This window comes from Elaeis guineensis, chromosome 2 (genome assembly GCF_000442705.2).
Source record: "Elaeis guineensis isolate ETL-2024a chromosome 2, EG11, whole genome shotgun sequence".
Taxonomy (NCBI): Eukaryota; Viridiplantae; Streptophyta; class Magnoliopsida; order Arecales; family Arecaceae; genus Elaeis; species Elaeis guineensis.
Genome location: NC_025994.2, coordinates 97,427,956 through 97,453,500, shown reverse-complemented (window position 1 = coordinate 97,453,500; position 25,545 = coordinate 97,427,956). Strand labels below are relative to the sequence as shown.

The 25,545-nt window shown below is 36.2% G+C and overlaps 2 protein-coding genes across 3 annotated transcripts; one reads left to right on the top strand and one right to left on the bottom strand.

Annotated features, from left to right (window-relative positions):
- The first annotated feature begins 11,514 nt into the window (after positions 1–11,514).
- Positions 11,515–12,483, top strand: LOC105052188 (protein CHLORORESPIRATORY REDUCTION 41, chloroplastic). The gene has a single exon (XM_010932931.4). The coding sequence runs from the start codon at positions 11,552–11,554 to the stop codon at positions 12,188–12,190; it is 639 nt and encodes a 212-aa protein (XP_010931233.1). The 5' UTR covers positions 11,515–11,551; the 3' UTR covers positions 12,191–12,483.
- A 6,998-nt stretch (positions 12,484–19,481) lies between these two features.
- On the bottom strand, positions 19,482–24,132 carry LOC105052813 (uncharacterized). Of its 2 annotated transcripts, none has more exons than XM_029264410.2 (4): positions 23,999–24,132; positions 22,633–23,304; positions 21,938–22,464; positions 19,482–20,391 (listed from the first exon to the last, which is right to left on the bottom strand). In XM_029264410.2, exons 2-4 carry the CDS (start codon positions 23,222–23,224, stop codon positions 19,846–19,848), a joined length of 1,665 nt encoding a protein of 554 aa, XP_029120243.1. In that variant the 5' UTR covers positions 23,225–23,304; positions 23,999–24,132; the 3' UTR covers positions 19,482–19,845. The 2 variants fall into 2 exon arrangements, with proteins under 2 accessions (XP_029120243.1, XP_073107452.1); XM_073251351.1 differs by having other exon boundaries at positions 22,633–23,616; positions 23,999–24,111.
- Positions 24,133–25,545: the final 1,413 nt, after the last annotated feature.

The following is a 25,545-nucleotide window of genomic DNA, read 5'->3' as shown; positions in this document are numbered from 1 at the left end:
AGTCTGTAGGATTAATTGCTCACGGTGATCAAAGGGTGAGGCTGGTTTCTGCCAAAAGAAAAAAAAAGGTGAGGCTGGTATGGAGGGAGGATTGTTGGGTATGTGCAGGGGCCGCACAAAGTTTATCAGGTGAAGATATGTCCGCATGGAGGGAGGGAAGACAGTGTCGCTTGGAAGTTTCTGTGCGGACATTTCATTTATGTATGCGGTGTCAAGGTCAGAGAAGAGGGAGGGAGAAGTAGTGTATCAGTGAGACCACGGGTATATGGATGGATGGAGATGCATTTGGCGATTCTTGGACACTTGACTTTTTGGGTATGATGACACCCTCTTACAAATGGACCGCATGACCTCATTCTGTAGCCATGATTTCCTGTGATCTGATGAAGGCAATCTACCTTTCCTTTGGCGCTCTTTTGTGGGATCGTGGGCAGGTTTGCATGTTTGCTAATAATGTTCAACGGTACCTTTATGAAGATTTTAAGTGAAGGGCTTGTATATGACCTTATACTCAATCTTTTCCACTGCTTTGGATTTCGGAACAACAATCGTCACTTCCATGGATTTATAAGATGATAGGAGGAGATCAAAGAACCCGCTGAATTGACTCCTGCCAGACTCTTTAATAGTTAAGTGAGAGAATTTTTTTCACTGGAGATGAGAAGAAAAAAATAGTTGAGCGATAGAACCATTCAATAGTTGAATATTTAGTAGTATATTTCATAAAAGATCTGTAGACTTATTTATAGCCAAGGTCTCGAATTTCTTGTGAATTGTCCTAAAAAATTCAGGGTCATATTGTGATACTCTGCTGATATGGTGTAACAATCTAAAGGCATGCTGTAATCATTTGGCATATGATGGAATTGCTAGAATCTCATGCTCATTTAGGCAAAAAAGTTGAGCTACCTCTGTTATGAGAAGATTCTACTCAGCTCAAGATGGCTGATCGTCAGCTTTAGGTTTGGAGGTCAGTTGATTTGCTGATCTTAGCTTTCAGGTTGATTAGAGATCTCCAACCAAAATGCCTTGGAGAATCTGCAAATATGTCTAGATCACCGCATAGATCCTGAGCTGGATGATTATGATTGTGCCATGTCACGAAGTTTATTTTCTACTACAACTATAACACATAACAGCACACTATATAGCTTCCTTGAGATCCATTAATGGCAAAGATGAAGGTCATAATGGAATAAATTAAACATATTTTGAAACGAACGGCCTTGATCCAACAATGTTTTGGCAAACTAGTTATCCAACATTATGGATGCAATCAAATCATCCAATGATGGACGTATCGAACCTCATACATTCTCATTCAGAGCTTGTTCCACTTTTCATTAGAGCTTGACCCAAGTTCATCCAAGGCAGCCCACAACAGACCTCCAACCCACAGCAATATAGTTCATTGGTTTGTAAACAGGAAGCAGAGGTCCTGTCCTGTCAGTGAAGCCACGAAGCCCTTGACAAGCACGACCCAAAAAGCAAGGGCATGGATTGCTAGAGACTATCATATGTGCAATAATATATGGGCTTTGGATTGTGCAAGGGGTAGTGGAGATAATTTCAGTCAAGGATTTATAGCAACTTTTGGCATAGTTGAGTAGCACATCACTCCTCGCCTTGCTCTCCAGGGGGTGTCTAGGGTTCAAATACTGAGATTACTCTAAAATTTTATAATATCCCGGTTTTCCCAGAAAAATTCAGTGAGATGTATGTGTAAATTGGAAGATAGAATTAAGATGAAGGAGGAGATTAATGGGGAAAGGAGAGATCAGATTGGAAAAGGAGTTCAGATCGAAGAAAAAAAAAGTTTTAAAGGAAATTTGAATATTTTTCTTTGCATCCCTTGAATCTCTGTTACAGCTCCCTTTTATATATAGTTACAGGTAATGTAAATGCAATGTTTTCAAAATAAAATACAACTCTAATTAAATGGAGATGGTATTTTTCAGAAATGAAATACAAATATGAAATGAAATGCAAATGTTCCTAAATGAAATGTGAAATGAAATTCGTAAAAATATTTTTGAGGCTTGTCGGAGCGGATTGTTCGGTTTGATGGCTGAATCCATAACCTAAACCTGACAAAATAAAAGGGTTCGGAATACTCTGGATCCTGTCGCTTCTCCTGTTTCTTTTTGTCTTCCTCTCCGAAACCCTAGCCGACTCTTGACCCTCTTTTGAAACCCTAGATGCTCCCGAGGAAGGAGAAGGGTGTATCCGGCGTGGATCGGGATCTCCTAGAGTCAGACCAAGTCTTTCTGGTTCTTTTGCTCCTCTACCAGCAATCCTGATGAGAATGAGTATTTCTAACTCATTTTATTTTATTTTATTTTATTTTATTTTATTTTTGCTAAGATGTTACATTCCCCTCTTCTTCAGAGGATCCTTGTCCTCAAGGATCAAACTGAGGGAACTGGTTCTTGAGTGACCAGTAGTCTTCCCATGTAGCTTCTTCTTCACCGAGATTGCTCCATTTGATCAGTACTTTGGTACCTGCTCTGTTTCCCTTGTGGATCATTTTTCTGTCTAAAATTTTTTTCTGGTTGGACTAACAGTTGTCCTTCTTCTCCTGTGAGAAGTACTGTTGGTGTTGCTTGCTCAGATTTCTGAATTCCCCATTTGAGTAGAGATACATAAAATACAGGGTGTATTTTGAATCCCTCGGGCAGATTAAGCTCATAAGCCACAAGACCAATTTTTTTTAGTATTTTGAATGGTCCATAATACTGTGAGGTAAGTTTCAAATTTTTGCGCATGACTACTGTAGTCTGCCGGTAGAGTTGGAGTTTGAGATATATAATTTTTCCTACTTGATATTCTTTGTCTATTCTTCTCTTATCTGCATTCTGTTTCATGCGATTTTATGCTTCTTTAAGTCTGTCTCTTAAGATCTGTATCATCTTAGTTTTTTCTCTATTCCAATCTGCCACTGTACCTTACTGTTGCATGTCCATGTTGACTATCGATATATAGGAGATGGATGTCCATACAGAGCTTGATAAGGTGTCATCCCTAGGGAGGGTGATAGTTGGTATTATACCACCACTTAATCAGGGATAGCCACTTAAGCCATCTATGAGGACTGTGAAAGCATATGCATCTTAAATATATTTCTAAGAATCGGTTTACTCTCTCTGTTTGTCCATCAATCTATGGGTGATAGGCAGTATTTAGATGTAGCTTGACCCTCATTAATTTGAATAAGTGTTGCCATATCTGACTGATGAAGATCTTATCTCTGACTGATATAATACTTTGTGGCATCCCATGTAACTTGTATACTGTGTCTAAGAATGATCTTGTTACATTCTGTGCTGTATAGGGATGAGTCAAAGGAATAAAATGTGAATATTTAGTTAACTGATCCACCACTACTAATATAGTATCTTTACTTTCTAATTTTAGTAATGACTCAATAAAATCCATACTGATTTCTTGCCAGACTTGTGTGGGAATTTACAGAGGTTGTAGTAGCCCTGCATATGGAGTTCCATCAATTTTATTTTTAATACAAATTTTATATTCTTTTACTAGTTTCTCCACTTGCTGTTTCATTTCTGGCCAATAAAATAATTGCTTAATTCTATGGTTCATTCCTGAGTGCCCTCCTAAAGCTGAAGCATGCATAAGTTCTAGGAGCTTCTGTCTCAACTCCCCTGTTTTCCCAATGTAAATTCTCCCTTTGTACTTAAGCACTCTTTATTTATAAATATATTTAGTATGTGATTCTGGTTCTATGAGTACTTCTGCTATAATTTGCTGAGTTTGTTGATCTCCTTCATAACTGTTAACTATTTTCAAACTCTATGTAGGTACCACTGCTGTAATAGCTTGCATCCTTTTTTCTTCAATTCTCCATCTCGATAATACATCTGCAGCTAAATTTTTTTTTCCCTTCTTATATTGTATCACATAATCCAACCCCATAAGCTTTATCATATCTTTTTGCTGTGCTGCAGTAGTTACTTTCTGTTCTAATAAGTATTTTAAACTTTGATAATCTGTTTTAATGATGAAAGGTCGGGAACTAATGTAGTGCTTCCATTTTTCTACAACCAGCAAAATAGTTATGAATTCTTTTTCATAGGTAGAAAGTGCTCTGTTCCTCTCACTTAGTCCTTTACTGAGGTAAGCTACAGGTCTTTCTTGTTGTGTGAGGACTACTCCAATTCAATATCCACTGGCATCTACCTCCAAAGTGAAAGGTAAGAAATAATTCGGCATAGCTAGAACTGGTGCCATAGACATTACCTCTTTTAACTTTGCAAATGCCTTTTGTGTGGTTTCATCCCAATAAAAATTATCTTTTTTAAGTAGCTCTGTTAAAGGTTTGCTAATAGATCCATATCCTTTTATAAACCTTCTATAGTATCCTATGAGCCCCAAAAATTCTCTTAAATCTTTCAATGTAGATGGTTTAGGCCACCTTTGCATGGCTATCACCTTCTCAGGGTCAATTGCTACACCTTCTTTGAAAATTATATGCCCCAGATATTCCACTTGTTGCTGTCCAAAAAAATATTTAGATCTTTTTGCATATAACTGATTCTTTCTTAATATAGTCAATACTTCAATGAGATGTTCCACATGCTCCTCTAAGGTTTTGCTGTATACCAGAATATCATCAAAAAATACTAGCACAAACTTTCTAAGATAAGGAGAGAACACCTCATTCATGGTAGCTTGAAATGTGGCTGGTGCATTAGTTAATCCGAAGGGCATCATTAAAAATTCATAATGGCCCATGTGAGTTCCAAAAGCTGTCTTATATACATCTTCTGGGTTCATTCTGATTTGATGGTAACCTGATCTCAAATCTATTTTAGAGAAATATTAAGATCCTTCAAGTTCATCCAAAAGATCATCAATTAAAGGTATAGAATATTATCCTTCACTGTTACCTTATTGAGTTGCTTATAATCCACACAAAATCTCTAGCTGTTATCTTTTTTCTTTACCAATAATATAGGTGAAGCATGTGGACTGGTACTAGGCTGAATAATAGTAGTTTTAAGCATTTTCTATATTTGTCTTTCAATCTCATTTTTCTGTTCATATGTATATCTGTATGGTCTGATATTAACTGGATTAGTGCCCGATAACAAAGGTATTTTGTGATCTTGTGGCCTACTGGGTGGCAATCTTTTAGGCTCTTGAAACACATCAATGTACTATTTTAATACTTTATTGACTAAATCAGGTATCTCTGCCTCTGTTCTTTTTCAATCAAAATTTTTCAGTTGTCCAACTACACAACAGTCTCCTTTAAGTCCAGATCTGTACCACTGTATAGCAATGATCATTTGAAGTTTGGCCTTAGTAGTCTTTAATTTAGATCCTTCTGTAATACCTTTCAATGTCATATGTTTTCCTTCTTTAATAAAAATAACAGCATTATCCAAATAATCGAAGGCTATTTTACCATAGGTTCTTAGCCAATCAATTCTCAGAATTATGCTAGATCCATCTAATCTAATCACCCTTAAATCTGTCTGATACTGTTCTCCCTGCATAGTCTATTTAAAATTGACATATTTGAGCTTACTCAACACTTTGTGTCCATTTGCCACTGTTACCACTAATAGATTTGCTGCAGTAATTGTAGCCTTCACTTCATTAGCCACTTGGTAATCAATAAAGCTGTGAGTACTTCCTGTGTCAATTAGAATGACTAGAATTTTATGACCAGCTTCTCCTTGAATCTTAATAGTTTCATTTTGGTTTTGTCCCATTAAGGCATATGCAGCTATTTCTATGTCTTTATCTTTTTTTTCTTCTGTCATGGTCTCTTCCTCTATCTTTTCTTCCTCCTCTTCTTGCAATAGCTGTTCATCAAATATTTCATCGCTTCTATTGTGGTATTAACAGATTGATTCATCTTCAGTGAACACTGATGCTCCGGATGATATTTTTCTCCATATTTGAAGCACAAGCCAGCTACTCTTCTTTGTTCCCACTATTGTTTATTATCCTTCTGAAATAATTTCTGATTTCTGAAGGTTTGAGATTTTGTGTTTTCCTTCTGTACTGCTAGTTTAGTGTGAAAATATTCTGCTGCCTTAGTTGTGGGTATTTTGTAAATCATTTTGTTCCTTTTTCACATCATTAACAAAGCCTGTTCATATAACTTAGCTTGTTTGTACACCTCTTCTAAAGTTGTAGGATGAGATAAATCAATATAGAGTATCAATTCTTCCTTCAACTCACTGATATAGCTTTCTATAAAATACCTTTCGGTTAATACTGGATTATATTATATCATCTTAGCTCTCATATCCTCAAACTTTTCTCGATACTTCTCCATAGTACTTATCTGCACCAATTTATTAAATTTTTTGATCAACTGTTTCATTTTTTCACTATCAAATCTTCTGTTCACTGCTTCCACCAATTCTTTCCAACCAAATTTGGTTTATCAATTAAGTACTCTTCCTTCTATCTATGTGCCTTTCCTATGAAATACATTGTAGCAATTTTCACCCACTGAACTACTGGAATCTGATATATTTTAAAATATTGTTTACTCTTACTGCTCCATTCTCTGGGTTCTTCACCATTAAAGGTAGGAAATTCCAACTTTGGATAAGGTAGGTGAAGTGGGGTCCTATTTTGAATATCACCCATCCTATCCAATGGTTGATAAGGTGTGGGTAGTATTTCTTTACCTCTAATTTTAGCTACTACTGCTGATGAGCTATAGTCAGGTGGCTCCGAACTGTTTGTTCTTCCATATCTTAGGGCTGATGGATTGTTGTTTGCAGTGAATGAAGGAGTGGGTTGAAAAACTGATGGTTGCGGCAAAATTAGCTTCAGCAACTGCTCATGCCTGCGATTTTGTTCCTGCACCATAATTTCATACCTCCTTGCAACTTTAATTTGTAAAGCTTCATATCTCTGTCTTTCCTCAATCTGTATTTTATCTAACTATCTTGCAAACACACCCAACTTTGTATTGTATTCCTCAGATATTTGTTGTAATCTATTCTCAATATGGTTGTGGCAGTCTGTGGTAAATGTTTGCATTCTTTCTTCCAGTGCTCGTAGGTTTTCACAGATATCTTTTAATCTGATTCATTCTACCATTTTTTACTACACTTCAAAAAAAAATTTTAAAATCTGTTTTGAAACTGTTTGACAGAGATTAAAAATTTTTATAAATCCTAACTACAGCAATTCAATTCAGAGTGACCAATGATGATTTCATGAGGTCAGATTGCTGTTCCTAACTTATTGAAACAATAATCACTCTTGTAGACCCTAATACATTCATCACAATCTATTCTGAAAATAGATCTAATCAATTTTGAGAGTGTTACCTGATGTTGAGTGTCTTACTTGATTGAATGAAAATTCTGCTGCCGATCTCTAACTTGGACTGTGCAGCACCACAGATGGCCGATTACAGTATCAAGCAAGCTTCACTACTGTTTTCAGGTCGTCTTGCCACAGGTCCAAGGTTCAGATCTGAGCTCTGATACCAAATTTTGTAATATCCTGACTTTCCTAGAGGAATTCAGTGAGATGTATGTGTAAATTTGAAGATAGAATTGAGATGAAGGAGGAGATTAACAGGAAAAGGAGAGGTCAGATTGGGAAGGGAGTTCAGATTGGAGAAAAAAAAGTTTTGGAGAGAATCTGAATATTTTTCTTTGCATCTCTTGAATCTCTGTTTCCGATTCTTTTTATATGTAGTTACAAGTAATGTAAATACAATATTTTCGAAATGAAATGTAACTCTAATTAAATAGAAATGGCATTTTTCAGGGATGAAATACAAATGTAAAATGAAATGTAAATGTTTCTAAATGAAATGTGAAATGAAATTCAAGAGGATATTTTTTAGGCTTGTCGAAGCAGGTTGTTGGGTTTGATGGCTAAATCCATAACCCGAACCCGATAGAATAAAAGAGTTTGGAATCCTTTGGATCCTGTCGCTTCTCCTGTTTCTTTTTGTCTTCCTCTCCGAAATCCTAGCCGACTCTTGACCCTCTTTTGAAACCCTAGCCGCTCCCGAAGGAGGAGAAGGGTGTGCCCGGCGTGGATCAGGATCTTTTAGAGTCAGACCAAGTCTTTCTTGTTCTTTTACTCCTCTACCAATAATCTTGATGAGGATAAATATTTCTAACTCATTTTATTTTATTTTATTTTATTTTATTTTTGCTAAGATGTTACAAATTTCATTGAAGGACTTGAAGTTGGAACAAAAACCACTACCTATCATATTTTCATATTAAAATTTTGGTTCATCAAACATACCAGATATTAATGGGCCATACCCGAGCTTCAATGATCAATCCAAAATGACTCACGGGTTTAGAAGGTTGGTTTTGATCCTGCATCAGGCCGAGATTTAAAGCTCCATACCGATCACAGTGGAAGCCTAGACTTTGGCACGTAGACTTAAAAAAAAAAAAAACAAGACATTGACCAAGTGTCAACCGTAGGATAATCTAGATGAAGGCATTCTCACAACATGCCATCAAATATGGTAACCATGCTCGAGAGTGCCGTTAAATTAATTATAGTGCTTACGAAGTGGCTGGAATTTGTGTACCTTGGATTTCTTTTCTTTCAACCATTTAGGGTCGTTGATAGTTCCGTGGTAGCAAGCACTCCATTTGGTCTCTTGTGCTATTTTTGGAAGGAATCAACTTGAAGGACCCAAAAACAAATGACGCATCGGCATGACGGGGAGAGGAAGCCATATATGCAAATCTTGGCCCACTTTAGCCCGTCCATATCAACACCCTCAAAGTAAGGAGAGTAGGGAGACGGATCCTCCAGAGATGAGTGTGCTTGCAGAAATCCATTTAAATGATGGAAGATCTTATGCCGGAATTAGGGATGCAAATTTATGATCCACTTTGCAACTTATTTGTTTGAAATTGGTTGAGATCTCCAAAAAAAAAAAAAAAAGGGTTCAAGGTTTGGTGTAAACAGACCGAGCTTATCAGTCAATCTATCTGGACCTGTTTATGAAATTGATTCAGATTTGAATCTCTCACCTGTTTAACTATTTTAGCTTGCTTTTATTAATCAATCTGCCTGAGACCTGCTTTAACCTATTTAACACTAACCAAACTCATCTAAATATATTTAATCCAACTCATTCAATTTATTTATAATCTAATTTGTTTAAAATCTGCTTTAACCTATTTAACTTAATTCTACCCATTTTTAGAAAGAGATATTTTGGCTAATCAAAAAAATAAAATTGGAGCCCGTTGTCATCCCTAGCCTCAACGAACGTATCTTTTTTGAAAAGTCTCAATGAACATCTCTTCATTTTTGGGTTTGTTACTATTTACTTGTATGACAATAACTATAGTTATCTCAATGAGAAGAATCTTTACTCTATGCGGGAGCGCGGATTATGGCCGTCTTGGGCTCTCTGTCGTTAACAGGTAGAGTGTGTCCGCAAAATTGCAGGTTTCCATCTCACCCGTACCAACCTCTATTATTATGTCAGTTCATGTGCTTCTTTAGAGACTTTCCTCTCTGTGGGCACAAAGGGGGAAGCATAAATTTCCAGCTGCCAACTTTTTACGGTATGTTTTGGCGGCACCTATATGATCAATAAAACAATGAGAACTAGTCCTTGAGGGTAGGCCGCGAAACCATAAAAGGGTGGGTTGTCCCATGAAATAATTGAAGAGTGGAAGAATAGAAAGGGGGCTGACAATGACATTTTTCCTTTCTCACTTTAATCAATGGGTGCATATTTGGGTCCCACTTTAAAACATCATATATCAAAAATTATATCCGTAAAGTTTGCTATAAAGGTCAGAATCCCGTGTCATTTTTGTCATCCAAAAATAAATCTTAAGTTAGGCCTAACCCTTAAGCACATGCACCCCTTGTTTAAGGGAATCCAGTCTATACGATGAGTTCTCCGGCCTACGAGGATGGAAGAGGGTCAAATCGAACACCATAGGAATTTTCTAATCCAGATGAGAATTTAAAGCCAATAAAGATAGTTTAAGGAGATGTTTGATTCGTAATCGAAATTGAAATGAAAATGAGAATCAGAATGACTTGGAATCGGAATCGAAATGGTCAAATCCTCTGAAACGTTTGATTCGTGATCAGAATCGAAATCGAAATCGAAATTTGAATAGAAATTTGAATTCATAGAGAAGAATAAAGATTGAGTTCTATATAAATTAAGACATTTTCATTTCACCTTGGAATCGAAATTGGAATGGAATTCCTTCCAACAAAACAATTGAAATGGGAGTCATCCATTCCGATTTTAATTTCAGACCTCCACTCTTTCCAACCAAATATCCTCTAAACCTGGACGTAACTTCTATGTGTTACAATAATCATATGAATTTGCCCTCTATTCTGCAAAAGATGGCTTTACCTTTCTTTTTTGACCATTAGATTAAGACACTGTGTTTTTGGCGCCACTAAAATAGGTTGTTCACACCAATCTTAAATAAATATATCCAAAAAAAAATTAAAAAATAAAATATCCCGCAACATCTTCGAGATTGATATAAAATCAGTACACAAATGCTTTGACCTTCAAGTTGGCATTTATGCTTAGCATTTGCAATGGAGAGTGATTTTGGAATTGTTTGGTGGTTGATGTTCATCTATCATGTATTGACCAACCCCATGTAAAGTGTTTTGTTGTGGAAGTCCCATCTAAAGTTTATTTGGGTAGGTATGTATTGGATGATTTATCTCCAACCATATTGATTCCCCCATTCCAATAGTCAAACCTACTTGTTTTGATACAGAATCAAGTTCTCGAATAAGAATTCATCAACAAATCTATTCAATAAATAAAAATATGGAACGGGGGGCATACTTTTTTTTTTTTTTGGTTTGGTGAGGAGAATTATGGAATACTTGATATCTTGCATATGAATAACTTAAAAGCCAAAGGGTGTCTCTTGGCCCAAAATCAGTTCTCCTGCATTTAATTAAAGATAGTGCAAATGGTCGAGTAATATCTTCAGCATATACCTCATGGAATTGTGTACTCATGAGGAAACTATAGAATAAAACTGCCACACTCTGGCAGCTCATACATGCTAGCATGTTGGGTTCACTGTGTACTTTGTGGGCTTGCGACCTTGCGTGCATGGCCAAAGTGCTACATATCAAAGGAACAAGTAACAATGGCGCATATCCCCAGCAAAAAAGTCGTGTACACAATAATAACAGGCTATGCAAGAAAAGTGCTATTGAGGGTCAAATATTAACCACCTTATCAGCCTGGGAGTTGTGTACGGATAAGAAACTATACCAAGTGCTTTTAGACGAAAGAAAAATCCGAATCATGTACTGCTCCCATTGAGACGAAAATCTAAAACTAGATCGTTCGAAGGAATTATCGAAATCACTGTCAGGGGAAAATCACCCAGCTGCAACTAGTTGCCAATTTGCTGCCAAGAGCAATACGCTTAGCTTCACCTTCGGTAACTACAACTGGAATTTTTTTCTCCAAAAATAAAAAGAAAATTATCGCAACCCCGCCTTATCTCCAGACTCCAGTTCTCCACTCAACCGCTCCCTCTAATCCCCAGCCATGGCTTCCGCGCTTCGCTTCCTCCCCCTCCCAAACCCCCGCCCTTTCCATTCCCTCCCCTCCCGCCAAAAATCTCCCGCCACTGTCGCCATCCCTCGCTGCTCTTCCAATTCAAATCCCAGCGGTAACCCTAACCCCACTCTAGAAGAGAACGACTCGATCCCCGAGCCACCGCCCGCGGCCGCCACCACTTCCTTCGAGGTCGAGAAACGGGTGAAGTCGGCGATCCTCCGGGACGGGCGCCGGGCGGCGAAGATCGAGCGGCCGGAACCGCCCAACTTCGAGATCGGGTGGAAGCGGACGAAGGAGATCAAAACGGAGAAGCCCAAGGGCTGGATGATCGCGGATTTTTTGGAGAAATTGGAGGGACTGATGGGTCGGCGGCAGTACGGGTCGGCGGAGATGCTGGCAAAGGTTGGGGGGATCGTGGCGGAGCGGGCGCGGGAGGAGGCGGAGGTACTGGTGGCCGGCGGCGAGGTGGAGGAGCGGCTGGTGACGGAGCTCTACCGGGTGCTCAAGCTCATGGAGATGGACCTGGAGATGGTGAAGGCGGCCTTCAAGGAAGAGACGCTCGCCCAGCGACTCGACCAGGCCCAGGCCCGCTGCCGCCAGGCCATCCTCGTCGCCCTCTCCTTCTGATCTTCGCCAAGTTGTTGGAATTAATGCTCGTCAACACTTGTTTCCGGCCCATCACTACTCCAAATCATAATGTCAAAAATTTTGTGTTCTTTATGTTGAGAATTTATATACTGTAACTAAGATGATTGGTGGCACGGTGAGATGGCACATATGTGGGGTGGCGTCCGAAGCCATATCTGACTACTGATTAGTGCCATTATTGGCATATTCGGATTGCTGTGCGCTTGTAAAGATTCGGGACTGATGATTTCACTTGTCCAACGTCTAAAAAGGAAGTATATTTAGGCCTAGAAGTATTAGTCTGGTTGCTGAATCTACACACCGTTGCAGGTTTATGATCTAGCTTTCAAATTAGGATGGTAGGAATGGCTATATCATATCGTACAATATATACTGTGCTACTGTTTAATCTGGTTTTTATATTCTATATTCTAAAGGATAATATTATTTTTAACATTAGCTTTTTTAAATTTTTAGAAAGGGTTTATGATTGGATTATATGATATGATGGCTTTATTTTATTTAATTAGGTCATTTTTAGCATGTTTTCAATCATAAATAATATACTTTATGCCTGAACTCAATTGCGAACTACTTTGGTCAATTTTGATACTATCTCCGTTACAAGATAAATAGCAAATTGGGATGCCGATGAATCTACAACATCGGGTCTGTGAGGTTTCTGATTGTTTTATGATTCAACTAGAAAGATGCAAAACAAATAGTGAGGAGATCGTGCTCATTTTTAGAAAGTTTGCTTGTTTTTGGTTCTCAACTCCGAGGATTGGAACAAAAAACGGTTAATATACTTCAGTAAAATTATGAAATCTAGTGTTCTGCGATAGGTGGCATAAGTAGCCATTAGCTTAAAAAAATTCTAGTAGAGATATATGATTACAAAAGTTACGATGAAAGTAGTGATAAAAATAGATTGATTAAAATTCATGTGGATCAATCTGAATATGGATATAAATTTGAGTATCTTATTAATATATGTATTCATATCTACGTTCTTAAACAAAAACAAATGCAAATATGGATAAACAATTATCTTATTCATACTTGAATATCTGTATCTACCTGTGATCCTATTTAGTCGCATTCATGAATTTTTAAGAGAATAAATAAATATGTAAACTTGTTACTAGTTTAATTTATGTTCCATTTGATGATATCTTTGATTTAAGATCATAAAATTTTAACTATCCATCTTATCGTTGTGTTGATATCCATATTTTTATTATCCAATATGTATTTGTTTCCATTTAAATAGATATGAATGTAAGTTTTTACATCTGGTTAAAATGCATATCCATGTCTATATTTGTCAAACATAAATAGATACAAATATGGCTATGCTGATATATCCACTGGACTAAGGGTTTTCTTCATGAAATTAGAAAAGTTGGCTGGAGCACGGTTTTGGTTGCATTATGGTTGAATACACTTCATTTACAACATTCCTTTTTGTCATAGATGTTCGATCCAAGTAATCGCTTGCTATTTTGTGATTGAGCTAGAATTTAGCATATCGGTGCAGATCATTCTATCAACTAATTCTTTTAATGTTGAATTTATTTTCCATGAGCTATGAGAGGATATAAAAATGGACCATCCTGCTGGGGTCATTAGTGGATCTCCGGAACAGATATTAGACGCTTGGCCTGATCTATCACCACGAATAAGCTATGGCTAATTTTGGTTCATGCCACCTAGGTTGGGACATCCTCCTGCCCGAGCCCAGCCTAGAAAATACCCAAAAAAAATTTTGGGGTCGTGCCTGAACCCCAAATGGCCTGAAACTGCTTGGTCCAAAAATATTTAGATCCGTTGCGCAGATATACGAGCTCATGACATTATTATATGCTTTGAGAAAGCTAACACATAGGATTTATTTGATTTGCAAGAATTTTTTTTAAAAAAATTATTTTTTAAAAAATTATTTTTAAAAAAAAATATTTTTTGAAAATAATATTTTAGTATGTTTGATTGTCGCGAAAAAGTGACTTATTATAGGGTACTTATGTTTGGTTAAACATCTATTTTGTTAGAAAAAATTATAAAAAATATCTATTATATCTCTAGTAGATATAAAATCATATATTTTTCTTCTTAAATTTTATATAAATATAAATATTATATTAATATTAATATAAATATAATATTGATATATTATAATATAACATAAGATCATAATAATTTATTATATTAATATAATACAAATATATTAATATAATATTCATATTTAATATAATAAATTTATTAATATAGATATAAATATAATATTGTATTAATATAAATATCAATATATTAATATAAATATTATATTAATAAAAAATATTATATTAGTGTAAATATTAAAATAATATTAAAATATAATAAATATTATAATATTAATATTATATTCATATAAATATTAAGATAATACTAATATAATATTATATCACTATTCAATATTTTATCTTAACCATCTATTGATATTTTGAAAAATCTTGACCATTGATCTCAGAAGAATATTTTAGAAAAGAAAAATACCATCACTTCCCATCCTATGGAAAGTGCCAACATCCATCTTTCTTACAAATTTTTATTTTTTATAAAATATAAAAAATAACTTTTCATGAAAATAACTTTTTCTACTCTCTCTTTTTAAAATTTCAATCAAACAAAAACTCTCTTTCTGCTTCTTAGAAATTATATCTTTCTTCCTTCACTTTCCAACAACCAAACGAGTCCATAATATATACACACACAGCAGATATCAGATGGCTCAAGTTCATTGCCAATCTACAGTTAGCCTCGGGGCAGGTGTGCGAGCTGGATTAATTCTTAACTCGAGTCCCGGCAGCTCGACCAGCCTGAGTCCCTTTAAGCATTATATTCCCCAAGACTCTTTCTAATGCCTTGTTTGCCCCGGGCTCAAAGGGGCCTCGCTACAAAGTGCAAGTTTTGAATAACCCAAATTATCAATTTATGACTGATCCAACTTGAGAAGATGACTTGATTTGAGTGACTATAATTCGAGTCATATAATTTTCTTAGTCTTTCTTTTTTTCTTTGGACAGAAATAATATGTTTGTGTATTTTTAATTAATTATCTTATTGCGAAAACAAAAGCATTATTTAATGCATTACTGATGAAAAGTCATGCTTAGCAATGTTTTCTTTAGCTAGAACGTTTTACCTGTTGTGCTGTAATGCTAGGAAGACCAGAAAAAATTGACTAGAATGATAGTTTTAGGAAAAAAAAAAAAAAATTGAAAGCGATGCAAAACCCACCTAGAAGATGGATTTGGAACTAACCAGGGTCCAGTCCTTCAAATTAAACAAGAGTCTCTTTTTCTTAGGACCCTAACAATTGTAATCTGGATCAGGTTAAAAACAAACGCGAACCTGTAAACAAAAAAACAAAAAACAAAGAAAAACAAACACTAATCAAATTTCATCTTGAGCTAAATTTATGTCAATTAGTTTAGGCTGGATGGTATCACTTGAGTCAAGTGACGGCAGAATGAATAGGAATTTTTAAGATAAGAAAAATGTTTGGAATATGCTGGATTGATGTTTGTTAGATCAAGGCCTCAACAGTTCACCAATTTCGATGATACACATGCATCACTTGACAAGACTAAATTAATTATATATATATATATATATATAAATATATAATATAGTATGTGAATTGAAAATAAATATATAAATTAATTACTAGTTTTTATTTATAAATTAAATTGATTTAGTTTGGATTGAGTTAAAGGTCAACCGTAGTTCAGCTCAAGTTTATAAAAAATCTCAACCCAGTCCTATTGAAGAAGTAGATTGAGAGGGCATACGACTGCTAGTGGATTATAACCCCCTTCCTATCCGAAACAAGTCCAAAATTATTCCAGTCCAACCTAAATCAAAATTATTTGGACTAGACTCGGATTCAAGAGCATGACCTATTCTCAATATAAAGTAGATTTGGATCTTAAATTCCTAACCATACTCAAAACTCTTTTTGGATATAAGACATTAGCCTTCTCTTCATGATGTAGTGTCAATAATTTATATTGTTATATTATAATCATGTTATCAATCAAATCTTATACAAAACATATTTTTGATAATGTTTACATGTTACTATCTATCATTGTATTGCATAATACATTCATAATATAATTAACTAATCAATATATATGTTTAAAATAATTTGTGTTTGGATTATTTTTGACCCCATGTGACTAGGAAAAATCTGATGGATTGAACATGAGTGTTAAATCTCATCCGATCCAACCTAAAGAGAATTGGACTGGGTTTGAATTCAATTTTTTTTGATTTTATTAAATATGAATCTGACTAGGTTGTGCCTATCCCTCATCCCCGACTTGCTTGTAGTCTTAGAATGGCAGGTTCGGATCAACCGCAACCTAGCTTGAATCCCTGCATATACCTAACAAAACTTGTGAAACCTTCTATATATATATATATATATATATTTTAATTAACCTAAAACCTTTTATAAAAATTGACACCATTCATTCCCCTTCAGTAGATGCAGAACCACGTGCTTGATGGTGGCCCCCATTGTAAACAAAAGTTTTTGGGCGCTAAGCGTGGTGTTCCACGGTGGTTCGTCGGCTTCAACGGTACTTCAGCGTCGGTTCATTCGAGCGTTCACCAATCCCAATTTTATGTCAATTTGCTTTGAGGCGAATCTTCTTGATTGTTCTTCAAAGAAATCCGCGTCTGACGTTGCTTCTGGGGAAAACATTTCTCATGCTGGCATCCAATTAAAAAATAGAATCAATAAACGAGAGTTTAATCTGTGGGCGGTTTGAAAACAAACAATGTCCGGATATAAAAGGGGGCCTCTTTTGTTCTTCACTTTCTATCTTAAATCCTACATCCATGGTGCTTAATAGTTGGGGTGTTGCTTTCAGCTCTATAACATTCGTGATCCATATTTCTGAGTTATTACTCTGGCAGAGTTAATTGTGGGAGCATAAACGAATACTGAGTACCGGAAAAGGGGAAAGGGAGAGGGCAAGAAGATATAAATTATCTAAATATTACATTTTTTATCTATAAAATAAATTAACAGATAATTGATGTTTTTTTTATGTAAGAATTATTTTTATGTTTAGAATTTATTTATATGATTGAACTGAAAATTTTATAGAATTTATGGATTTAATCAGTACAATCAATAAAATCACAGACATGATAAGCTAGGTTTATATGTATAAATACTCAAGATAATTTTGAAGGGGACTGCTCTGAATCTCATAGAAAAAAAAATGTGCTAATTTTTGTTGGCCCATTTCAAAATTATTTTTAGATATTTAAGAATATAATTATAATCTAATTTATAATCTTATAATTTTACTAGTTATATTAATTTAATTTATATATTATATAAAATTTTTAATTTAATCATTTAAATAATTTTTAATTTTTGTTGGTCGGCTGTTCCTGCTTATAAAAAATATATTTTTTATCTTTTAAGCAATACGGTGGATCGCTGCCCCAATTCGTGGCATAAAGTATCTGTTTGCAGCTGCAATTAATAACGTTGCATTTTTCTTATTCTTCGTATGTCCTCCCTTCGGGAGTGGAGCGGTCAATCACTAAGGTTGCAATTGGTTGATAACTTGATGTCGACCGTACACACAAACACACACACACACACACACATAACCCAATATATCTATAAAACAAATCTTATAGCCAATCCAACCCAATCACATCAGGTCTGAATTCAAAGTTGACACACATTAGAAAAACCCAAACCAAGTTTAATCAAGCTAATTTCTAGAAGGTTCTTTTGTTGGTAATACTCTAGAAGGTTTTTTTTTAACATCTAACTTTCCCACCTATTGAAACAAAAAATGTGACTGATGACCAATATGAATAGAAAATGTGATTATTTATTAGCATCAAATTTCATACACTTCATAAGTTGCAAACCTGCCCCCCCCCAAAAAAAAAAAAAAAAAAAAAGTTGCACACGTATGGGGGGGGGGTCTATGTTTTGACTCATGTTGGCATGTATGTCTTAATTTTTTTTTTAAAAAAAATATAAATTTGTATAATTTTTTTTCTACCAAATCTATTGCATCATATCAAATATGATATGGTGGAATTGGATTTAATGTATTTCATTAAAAATAAAAAAAATTAAGATTTAGATCTATTCGAATGATTGAGCTTCAAATTCTATAAGATTCATGATTTGAGCTGCTAGAAAAAATTAATCTAAACTAAACTTATATTATTAGATATCTTAAACTTAAAGTTTTTAGAATGGACCGGTCCAAATCCTATAGAGAGAAACAAACACCTTAGCCTGTTTTTCTCCTTATAGAATTCGGGCCGGCCTACTCTAAAGGCTCGTGGGTATTTTGAAATGAGAAATTCTTTATGCACCGCAGGCAGTGCAGAACTGTACGCACCATCCACAGTGATTGGTTCACATACGGGATCGAAAGAAAATTTTTTTTTCACACGCTGTATGCCGGCCCCGCATGTGAGCCAATCACCACGGACGGTGCCTGCGTTTTGCACCGCCCACAGTGCACAAAGAATTTCTCTTTTGAAATATAAAGCTAGTCCAAAGCCATTTTTTTCTAATTAAACTAGTTCACCTCATGAATCTTATGGGATTTTTGGTCTATTCATCCGAACAAACTCTAAAAGGCAGATGCACATGGAAGGATCATACAATCATTTTTTTTTGTTCATCTGCATGAAAACTATGTGATCATGGATGCATGATATTAGCATTATGAAGCAAGTTGGTATCAACATATATCATTTGCAACGACCGACTCGCCGATCACGGTCCAGTGCAAGGTCGAGGTGGCTCCATCTCCTTCTCACAATCCTTCGAAAAACAATCGCCAATCCCTCCCTCGCTGCAATGCGCAGTGGTGTCTCCCTCTCGAGGTTTGTCATATGCACCACTATCTCGAAGTCAGCTGGCCAATTCATGGTATAACCGGCCAGCAACTTCACTATCTCGACGTACTCCGCCCTTGACGCAATGTTGCAATGGGGTCTCCCCCACCGCATTTTTGTTAGGTTTTCACATGATTTGAGGATTTTCCTGGACAAAATGTTTGTGGCCTAGCCATCCGAGGAGCGCAGTATTGTCTTGGTGAGTCAAAGATTTGACAACCCAAAAAAATCGTAATCAACAAATCATAACATTAAAGACTCTTCCATGCATCGTGCATGCTCACTAATGGTAAATTTCTGATTCAGAATTTACAACAAACGCGTGGATACCTGACACCAAATCATGAAGGTCCCAATCAAATAAAAGAGATGATCCAAATTTTCAACAACTACTACCAGTTTAGATGCTTAAATACATATTGTAGGCTGGGTATGATTCAAAAACAACCTTCAAAGGACAAATAAAGTTACAAAGAATTATATATATAGATTCATGACCATACAAAAGACACTCTCGATGTTTTCACAGAAAATTGTAACTACAGTGGGCCTCGGAACCAGTCCAACAGATCACAGGAACGGGAGCAACCCTAGGCCCAGCAAGCCCAAAAACAGGCAGGAAGGAACGTCGACCCCAAGTTCATGAGGCTCCCATCAAAATACTACAATACAATGATCTCTACAAACTCCCCTGCATCAAAAGCAATCAAATCTCCTCACAGTGGGATGAAGAGAACATCTTTGCCCAGTATGGCCAGAACAAGTATTGGAGCGCTGCAACCAATGAACATCACCACAATAGCCAACCAAAGGCTCTCCTCATGGACCACCAGGTACACTGCTGACATCAACGTCACGATCATCGCCAAGCATGCAACCACAGTGAGCCTATGGCCCCAAGCCAGCTGATTGAGTTTGAACCGAACTGGGTCCTTCCATGCCCATATGAAGCAGAACACAACCACAATGGAGCTACACATGGCCACAGTGTTGGAGATCACGAAGACCTTGAAGGCTGCCTGATTCCCAAGTATGGCGAAACCGTATGTTTGATGGAAACCTCCCGGAATGGTGAAGGTGGCAGCGAAGGTGACAGTTGCGATGAGTGCGGCCACCAAAGTATAGGTCTCTATACTTAATTTGTAGTGCTCATCGGCCTTTGACATCTTCTTTCTGAGGGGATGAGACATGCTTACGGTGTCATTCCATTGTTTCTTGTGTACTTTTGCTTCGTGCTTCTTCAATTTCTTCCAAATGTACAACTGGTTGAAGTGCAACGGTTCAGTATTGATTAAAGTTAGGCTATTATCTTTTTGAGTTCTTTTTTTTTTTTTTTTTCCTTAAAAAGGTTACCATGATATCAACAATTTAGTACTATGGAAACATGAAATGAAAATATATGTAGTCTAATGTTTAGTCGGTGCAATGTCTAAGTCGCCTTATTAGCAGCAACTCTGACATTCACTGTATCTTTTCATCGTTTGAATAAATTCCGGGTGGTCTTCGCACCTCCCTTCAGCCCAAAAAAAAAAAACTTTAGTGGGTGCAAGTTCAATGGGGAGTGCGTTCGCAGCAATCTTTGCTGCTGAATCGCAGAAGTACAGATCATTATGCCTTCATATGCAATGGACTCTTCCCAGTCCAAGTTGAAGAAAATCATAAATTTTGATAGGCAATGGAAGAATCTAGAAAAGTCTCCCTTTTTCTTTTTTTCAAACATCGTCCTCGGTAAATTGGGTGTGGATTAAAGTAGCATGACAATAAAAAGTATTGGCTATGTACACGGATTGTAAAAGATGTTCTATAATTAGAACTCTCAAGGATTTACTATTATGATGTGGTGAATCCAATTTGACCCATAGGTTTGCATTTCACAGAAAGGAAAAAAATATATTTTTGATTAGCTATGACATGGATATATGCTTGTGTTCCCGTGATATGAACATATATGGTATCTTAACGCATCTCAAAACGTGATCTTAATTAACTTACGGTAGTTTGTGAAGGTATGTTGCTTTTAGTTAGCTTATCGTTACAGATGCCAAACATGCTAGGTTAATTCAGCATACACATGTATTAAATGTAGTTGCTAAAGTTTTTGCATTTAGAATAATTTAACTAAAATCTAAATTGTAAAGCTGGAGATCTGGCAATAATTAGTTTATAATTATCTTTCTTCTATCATTATATTTATTGTGATTCTAATAATATGGAGGGTATCAATAGTTCCATATTGGTTCTGAGTCAAGGGAGAACTTACGCTTATAAGGAGGAAAAAATCTTTTCCACGTGAGGCATCTTTTAAAAGATAAAATTGTGAAGCCTATAGATCAGAGCGAATAATATTTTACATCACAGACTAAGTCCTTATCCATAACAATGGTGAGGAGATATACATATCGGAGTCCTCTTTGATTGGAGAATTCTGTTGTGGTTCTAATAATATAAAGGACACCAATAGTCCAATATCGATTGTGAGTCAATGAGGACTCATGCTTATAAGGAGAAAATTTTTTTTTCCACGTAAGATACATTTTAAAAGATAAAATCGTGAGATCTATAGATTAAAATGAATAATATCTCATCTTTTGATTAATTTTTTGGAGTCCCCTGTAGGTTAGAACATTTGCTCAACCTTTCAAAAGAGATATCTAATTAAGATTATTAAAAAAATATTTAATATTTTTAATATAATAATCTGATTGCAGAAATTGACAAATTGGAAATGGACCCTTTTTTTCAAACTTCACACACAAACACACACACGCACGCACACAAAAGAAAAGGGTCTGGGCCTCGGATCCCTACCTCATATGTGTCCAGCCTTTCCAGAGATTCAACCAAATTTCTTGCAGTGAGTCCATCATTATTCTTGATGCTTGGATCCACTCTTTTGTCTTTCATGAGCAAGATAGACGACTGTATCCTAGAATGCTTTGCAGCCAGATGAAGAGGAGTGTTCCCGTCTTTGTCACCTTGGTTGATTATCTCATCAAACGCCATGGTCTTCAATAGGCACTTCAGTGCGTTGAACCTTCCGCTCATGACGGCAACATGAAGAGCATTCATGCCCTCAGAATCAACCTGCTCTATTGTGACCGGACAACATTTCAACAGCTCTTTGATTGCGTGAGTAGAACCATAGTCGGCGGCTGTGTGCAGGGGAGACCTCTTCATAGAGTTTATGGCATAGACGAGCGAAGGTTTTTCCTTCAGCAGCATCTCTACGATCTTGGCATTGTCCTTTTGCGCAGCATAATGAAGAGCATTATCCCCGTAGCTATCCGTAACTTCGAGTAAGTCGCTCCGTTTGCTCAACAACGTCTCCACAATGCCTGTCAGGAATTAATGTACGTAGTTTAGTTGTAAAAAGGACAGTCCACCGATCAAACATGTGGCCAAAGACCCCAGAATGCATAAAATTATGTAGTTGGTGAAGGCGTCAATGAAGGATATATATATATATATGTGTGTGTGTTCGGAGCAAAGCAATAAGAACTTACTATCATGGCCACCGAGCACGGCCTGGTGCAGAGGTGACCCCGTCCCAGCCTCCAGCTCCATCTCCTCCATGGTTTCTACCCATGGTTGCTGCAAAATCTCGTTTACAATGCTCACCAACCCCTCCCTCGCTGCAATGTGGAGAGGCGACTCCTTCATAGAGTTGAGAATATGGCCAGCCGGTGGATCAGCACCCAACAGCTTCAACGCGACCTCAATGTTCCGGTGCTTCACTGCCTCATGCAACGCGGTGTTACCTCTTCCATTGGCCAACCTTAATGGCTCCAATGCCAACCTTATATCGGCTGGCCATTTGGAGGCATAATCGATCAGCAACGACACGATTTCCAGGTGCCCAGCCCTTGCTGCAATATGCAAGGGGGTGTCGCCCTCGGCGTTTTCGACGATGATGAGGCTACTGCGTTTCTCTAGGATCTCCGCGGCCAAATCTCTGCGTCCTAATTTTGCTACCAGATGGAGTGCTGTGTTGCCTTGGGGAGTTGAAGACTGGAGAATCTTCTCGTCCTTTTCGACCATTTCTCTCAAACCCCGAACGTTTCCCTGTGTCACTGCCATGTACAGTCCAAGATCCATACTTGGTGCCGTTGAGTTGTGGTGCTTCTCCCTCTCTCCACAATGGGGAAAGTGGAGGATGCAGGAATTGACGCCTATCACTGGAGGACTTGAAACTTTAATGAAAGTTTTCAAACTTCTTAAATAATGCGTTTGATATAAGGCCTATGCGGGCCGGAGCTTAGATCAGGAAAATATAAGGCCTATGCCTGGCTTTCCTTGTAGTGGAAACTTCAAATGACTTCTCGGAATTTACATCCAGAAAACAGCTTCTTCCTTTTTTTTTTTTTTTGACTGAAAACATCCAGAAAACAGCTTCACAGAACTTGCTCTGCGATTAAGCGATCAACTCGGCGATTATCATCGCTCCACACATTTTAAAGGCAAGGAAGCGAGGAGCCAATATAAATTTTCTTATAAAAAGAAAGAAGAAAAAGCATTAGTGTAACATACCACACTATGACAAATCAGATGAAGTCGCTTATCCACTAAAACAAAGAAACAAAAATCTAAAAAAAAGGAGATAGAGTTCGTACTCTTTGGTGGTAAAAGAATCGCCCAAAATTACGAGGTCCTTGTTTCAAAAATAATTAAGTCTTTCCTAGGGGAGAGATATTTAGTGTGCTCTTAAATCAACGATTGCTTCGCTGTTTGTCTATAGTCAATTTGTTTTGATGGTAATTGTCTATAATTCTCTTGAAAAAATGATAATTGTATATATTCAAAATAAAGAGACCAAATATTCTAGTAAACGAAGAGGGTAATGTATGTATATGTGGAGAGCAACTAACTCACCTTGCCCAAAAAGTGGTGTCAGAGCGTCTCAATCAGGACGTTGAGCTGAACATCGATATCTGAAATGTATGCCCACGAGTAGAACTGAAGCAAGAATAGGTGATGAGTTGATCTCGTCTCAAAAATGATTATACGCTAGTTTACTTGAAGGCGCCATTTATTGTTGTAGATTGTCGTAGTTCTGTAACTTAATTGGTGCTTTGCTTGGATTCCATGCCTCGAATGCTACTTTACCACGCGCAGAATGGAATATGGAGTGCCTTGGCCCTTGGGCATTCCATCCACGCCATAGCTGACATAACGTCCGTTGCAAGCCAGTTGTGGGGGTCCAGGGATTTTTCTATGTTTTGAAAACTAGGGTCCTTAATTAAGCCTTTTCCTGATTTTAAAGCTAATAAAGCGGAAATGATCAACCATGTCCTCTCCGGAGGCATGGTTTTTTTTCTTTTTTTTTTTTTGAGTGCGACACGACAAGCTTCGTTCCGGTTGGGGGGGGGGGGCGCCGGGGGCGGGCGGTGTTGGAATGTAGGAAACTGTTGCTTTGATTTCTCCCTTCCAAACAGTAGTAGATGAATTCACCATCTGGAGGCGAAAATCCTAAGAGTATAAACGGAGAGCTACAGTAGCGCTCTCCTTTCTCTCTCCGAAAAAAAAAATATTCGTTGCAATGATGATATTATCGACATGTTTGATCAAATTATAAAAATTAATTTATTTTGAGATGACTATTTTTTAAATAAAATTTCAAAAAAAAATACGGTGAGAAAAAAATAATTTATATTTAATAAAATTATTTAATAAATATTTTTATCAATATTTGAGAAGTAATTTGTATTTGACAAATTTTTTTTTAAAAAAAAATTTGACTGTCAAATTACAAAAAGAATATGTATAGATTTACTTTACAATTAATATTATTTAAATAGATAAATAATTTTAAATATTTATTATGGTTAATTTTAATTAAATTTTTTATTTTTATTTAATTAAAATATAAAAAATAAAAAAAATAAAAAAAATATATTAAAAATTTTAATCAATATAAATATAATTGAATCAAAGATAATACATATTAAACATTTTATATAATTCTTATATGATAATATACACGTATCAAAATACATCATTCACTAAATATGAAAAATTTATCCCAAAAAAGAAGGAGAATAACTCATACATGAAAATAAATAGGGGTGGTTATGGAAAATAATGATTTTGAGTAAGGATATTTTTGTTTTGAAAAAATTAATTTTCTACTTCTGTTTTCAAGAAGAAGCTCCAATTTTCTGCTTCCTCTTTATAGCAGAAAAATGCATCTGCTACCACTCAGAACTAAATTATTTTTTAAAATAACCTTGGCCAAACATCCTATTTTTTTTAAAATAAGTATTTTTTTGAAAAATAAGCAGTTTTTTCCTCCCAAAAGCTTGGCCAAACAACCCCTATGTCAAATTTGTAACAAACCAATGAAAGCCTTTACATTTTATTGATTGCCATATATTTCATCGATTTCCATGAATAATACCCCATACTACCCTCCAGTATTT

Excerpts from the sequence above, each read along its gene's own strand:
- LOC105052188 (XM_010932931.4), top strand. The coding sequence starts at position 11,552 with ATGGCTTCCGCGCTTCGCTTCCTCCCCCTCCCAAACCCCCGCCCTTTC.
- LOC105052813 (XM_029264410.2), bottom strand. The coding sequence starts at position 23,224 with ATGGATCTTGGACTGTACATGGCAGTGACACAGGGAAACGTTCGGGGT. Across the intron at positions 22,465-22,632 it reads CGTGCTCGGTGGCCATGATA|GCATTGTGGAGACGTTGTTG; the intron begins GTAAGTTCTTAT and ends AATTCCTGACAG. Across the intron at positions 20,392-21,937 it reads AAAGGCTGGACACATATGAG|TTGTACATTTGGAAGAAATT; the intron begins GTAGGGATCCGA and ends CACTTCAACCAG.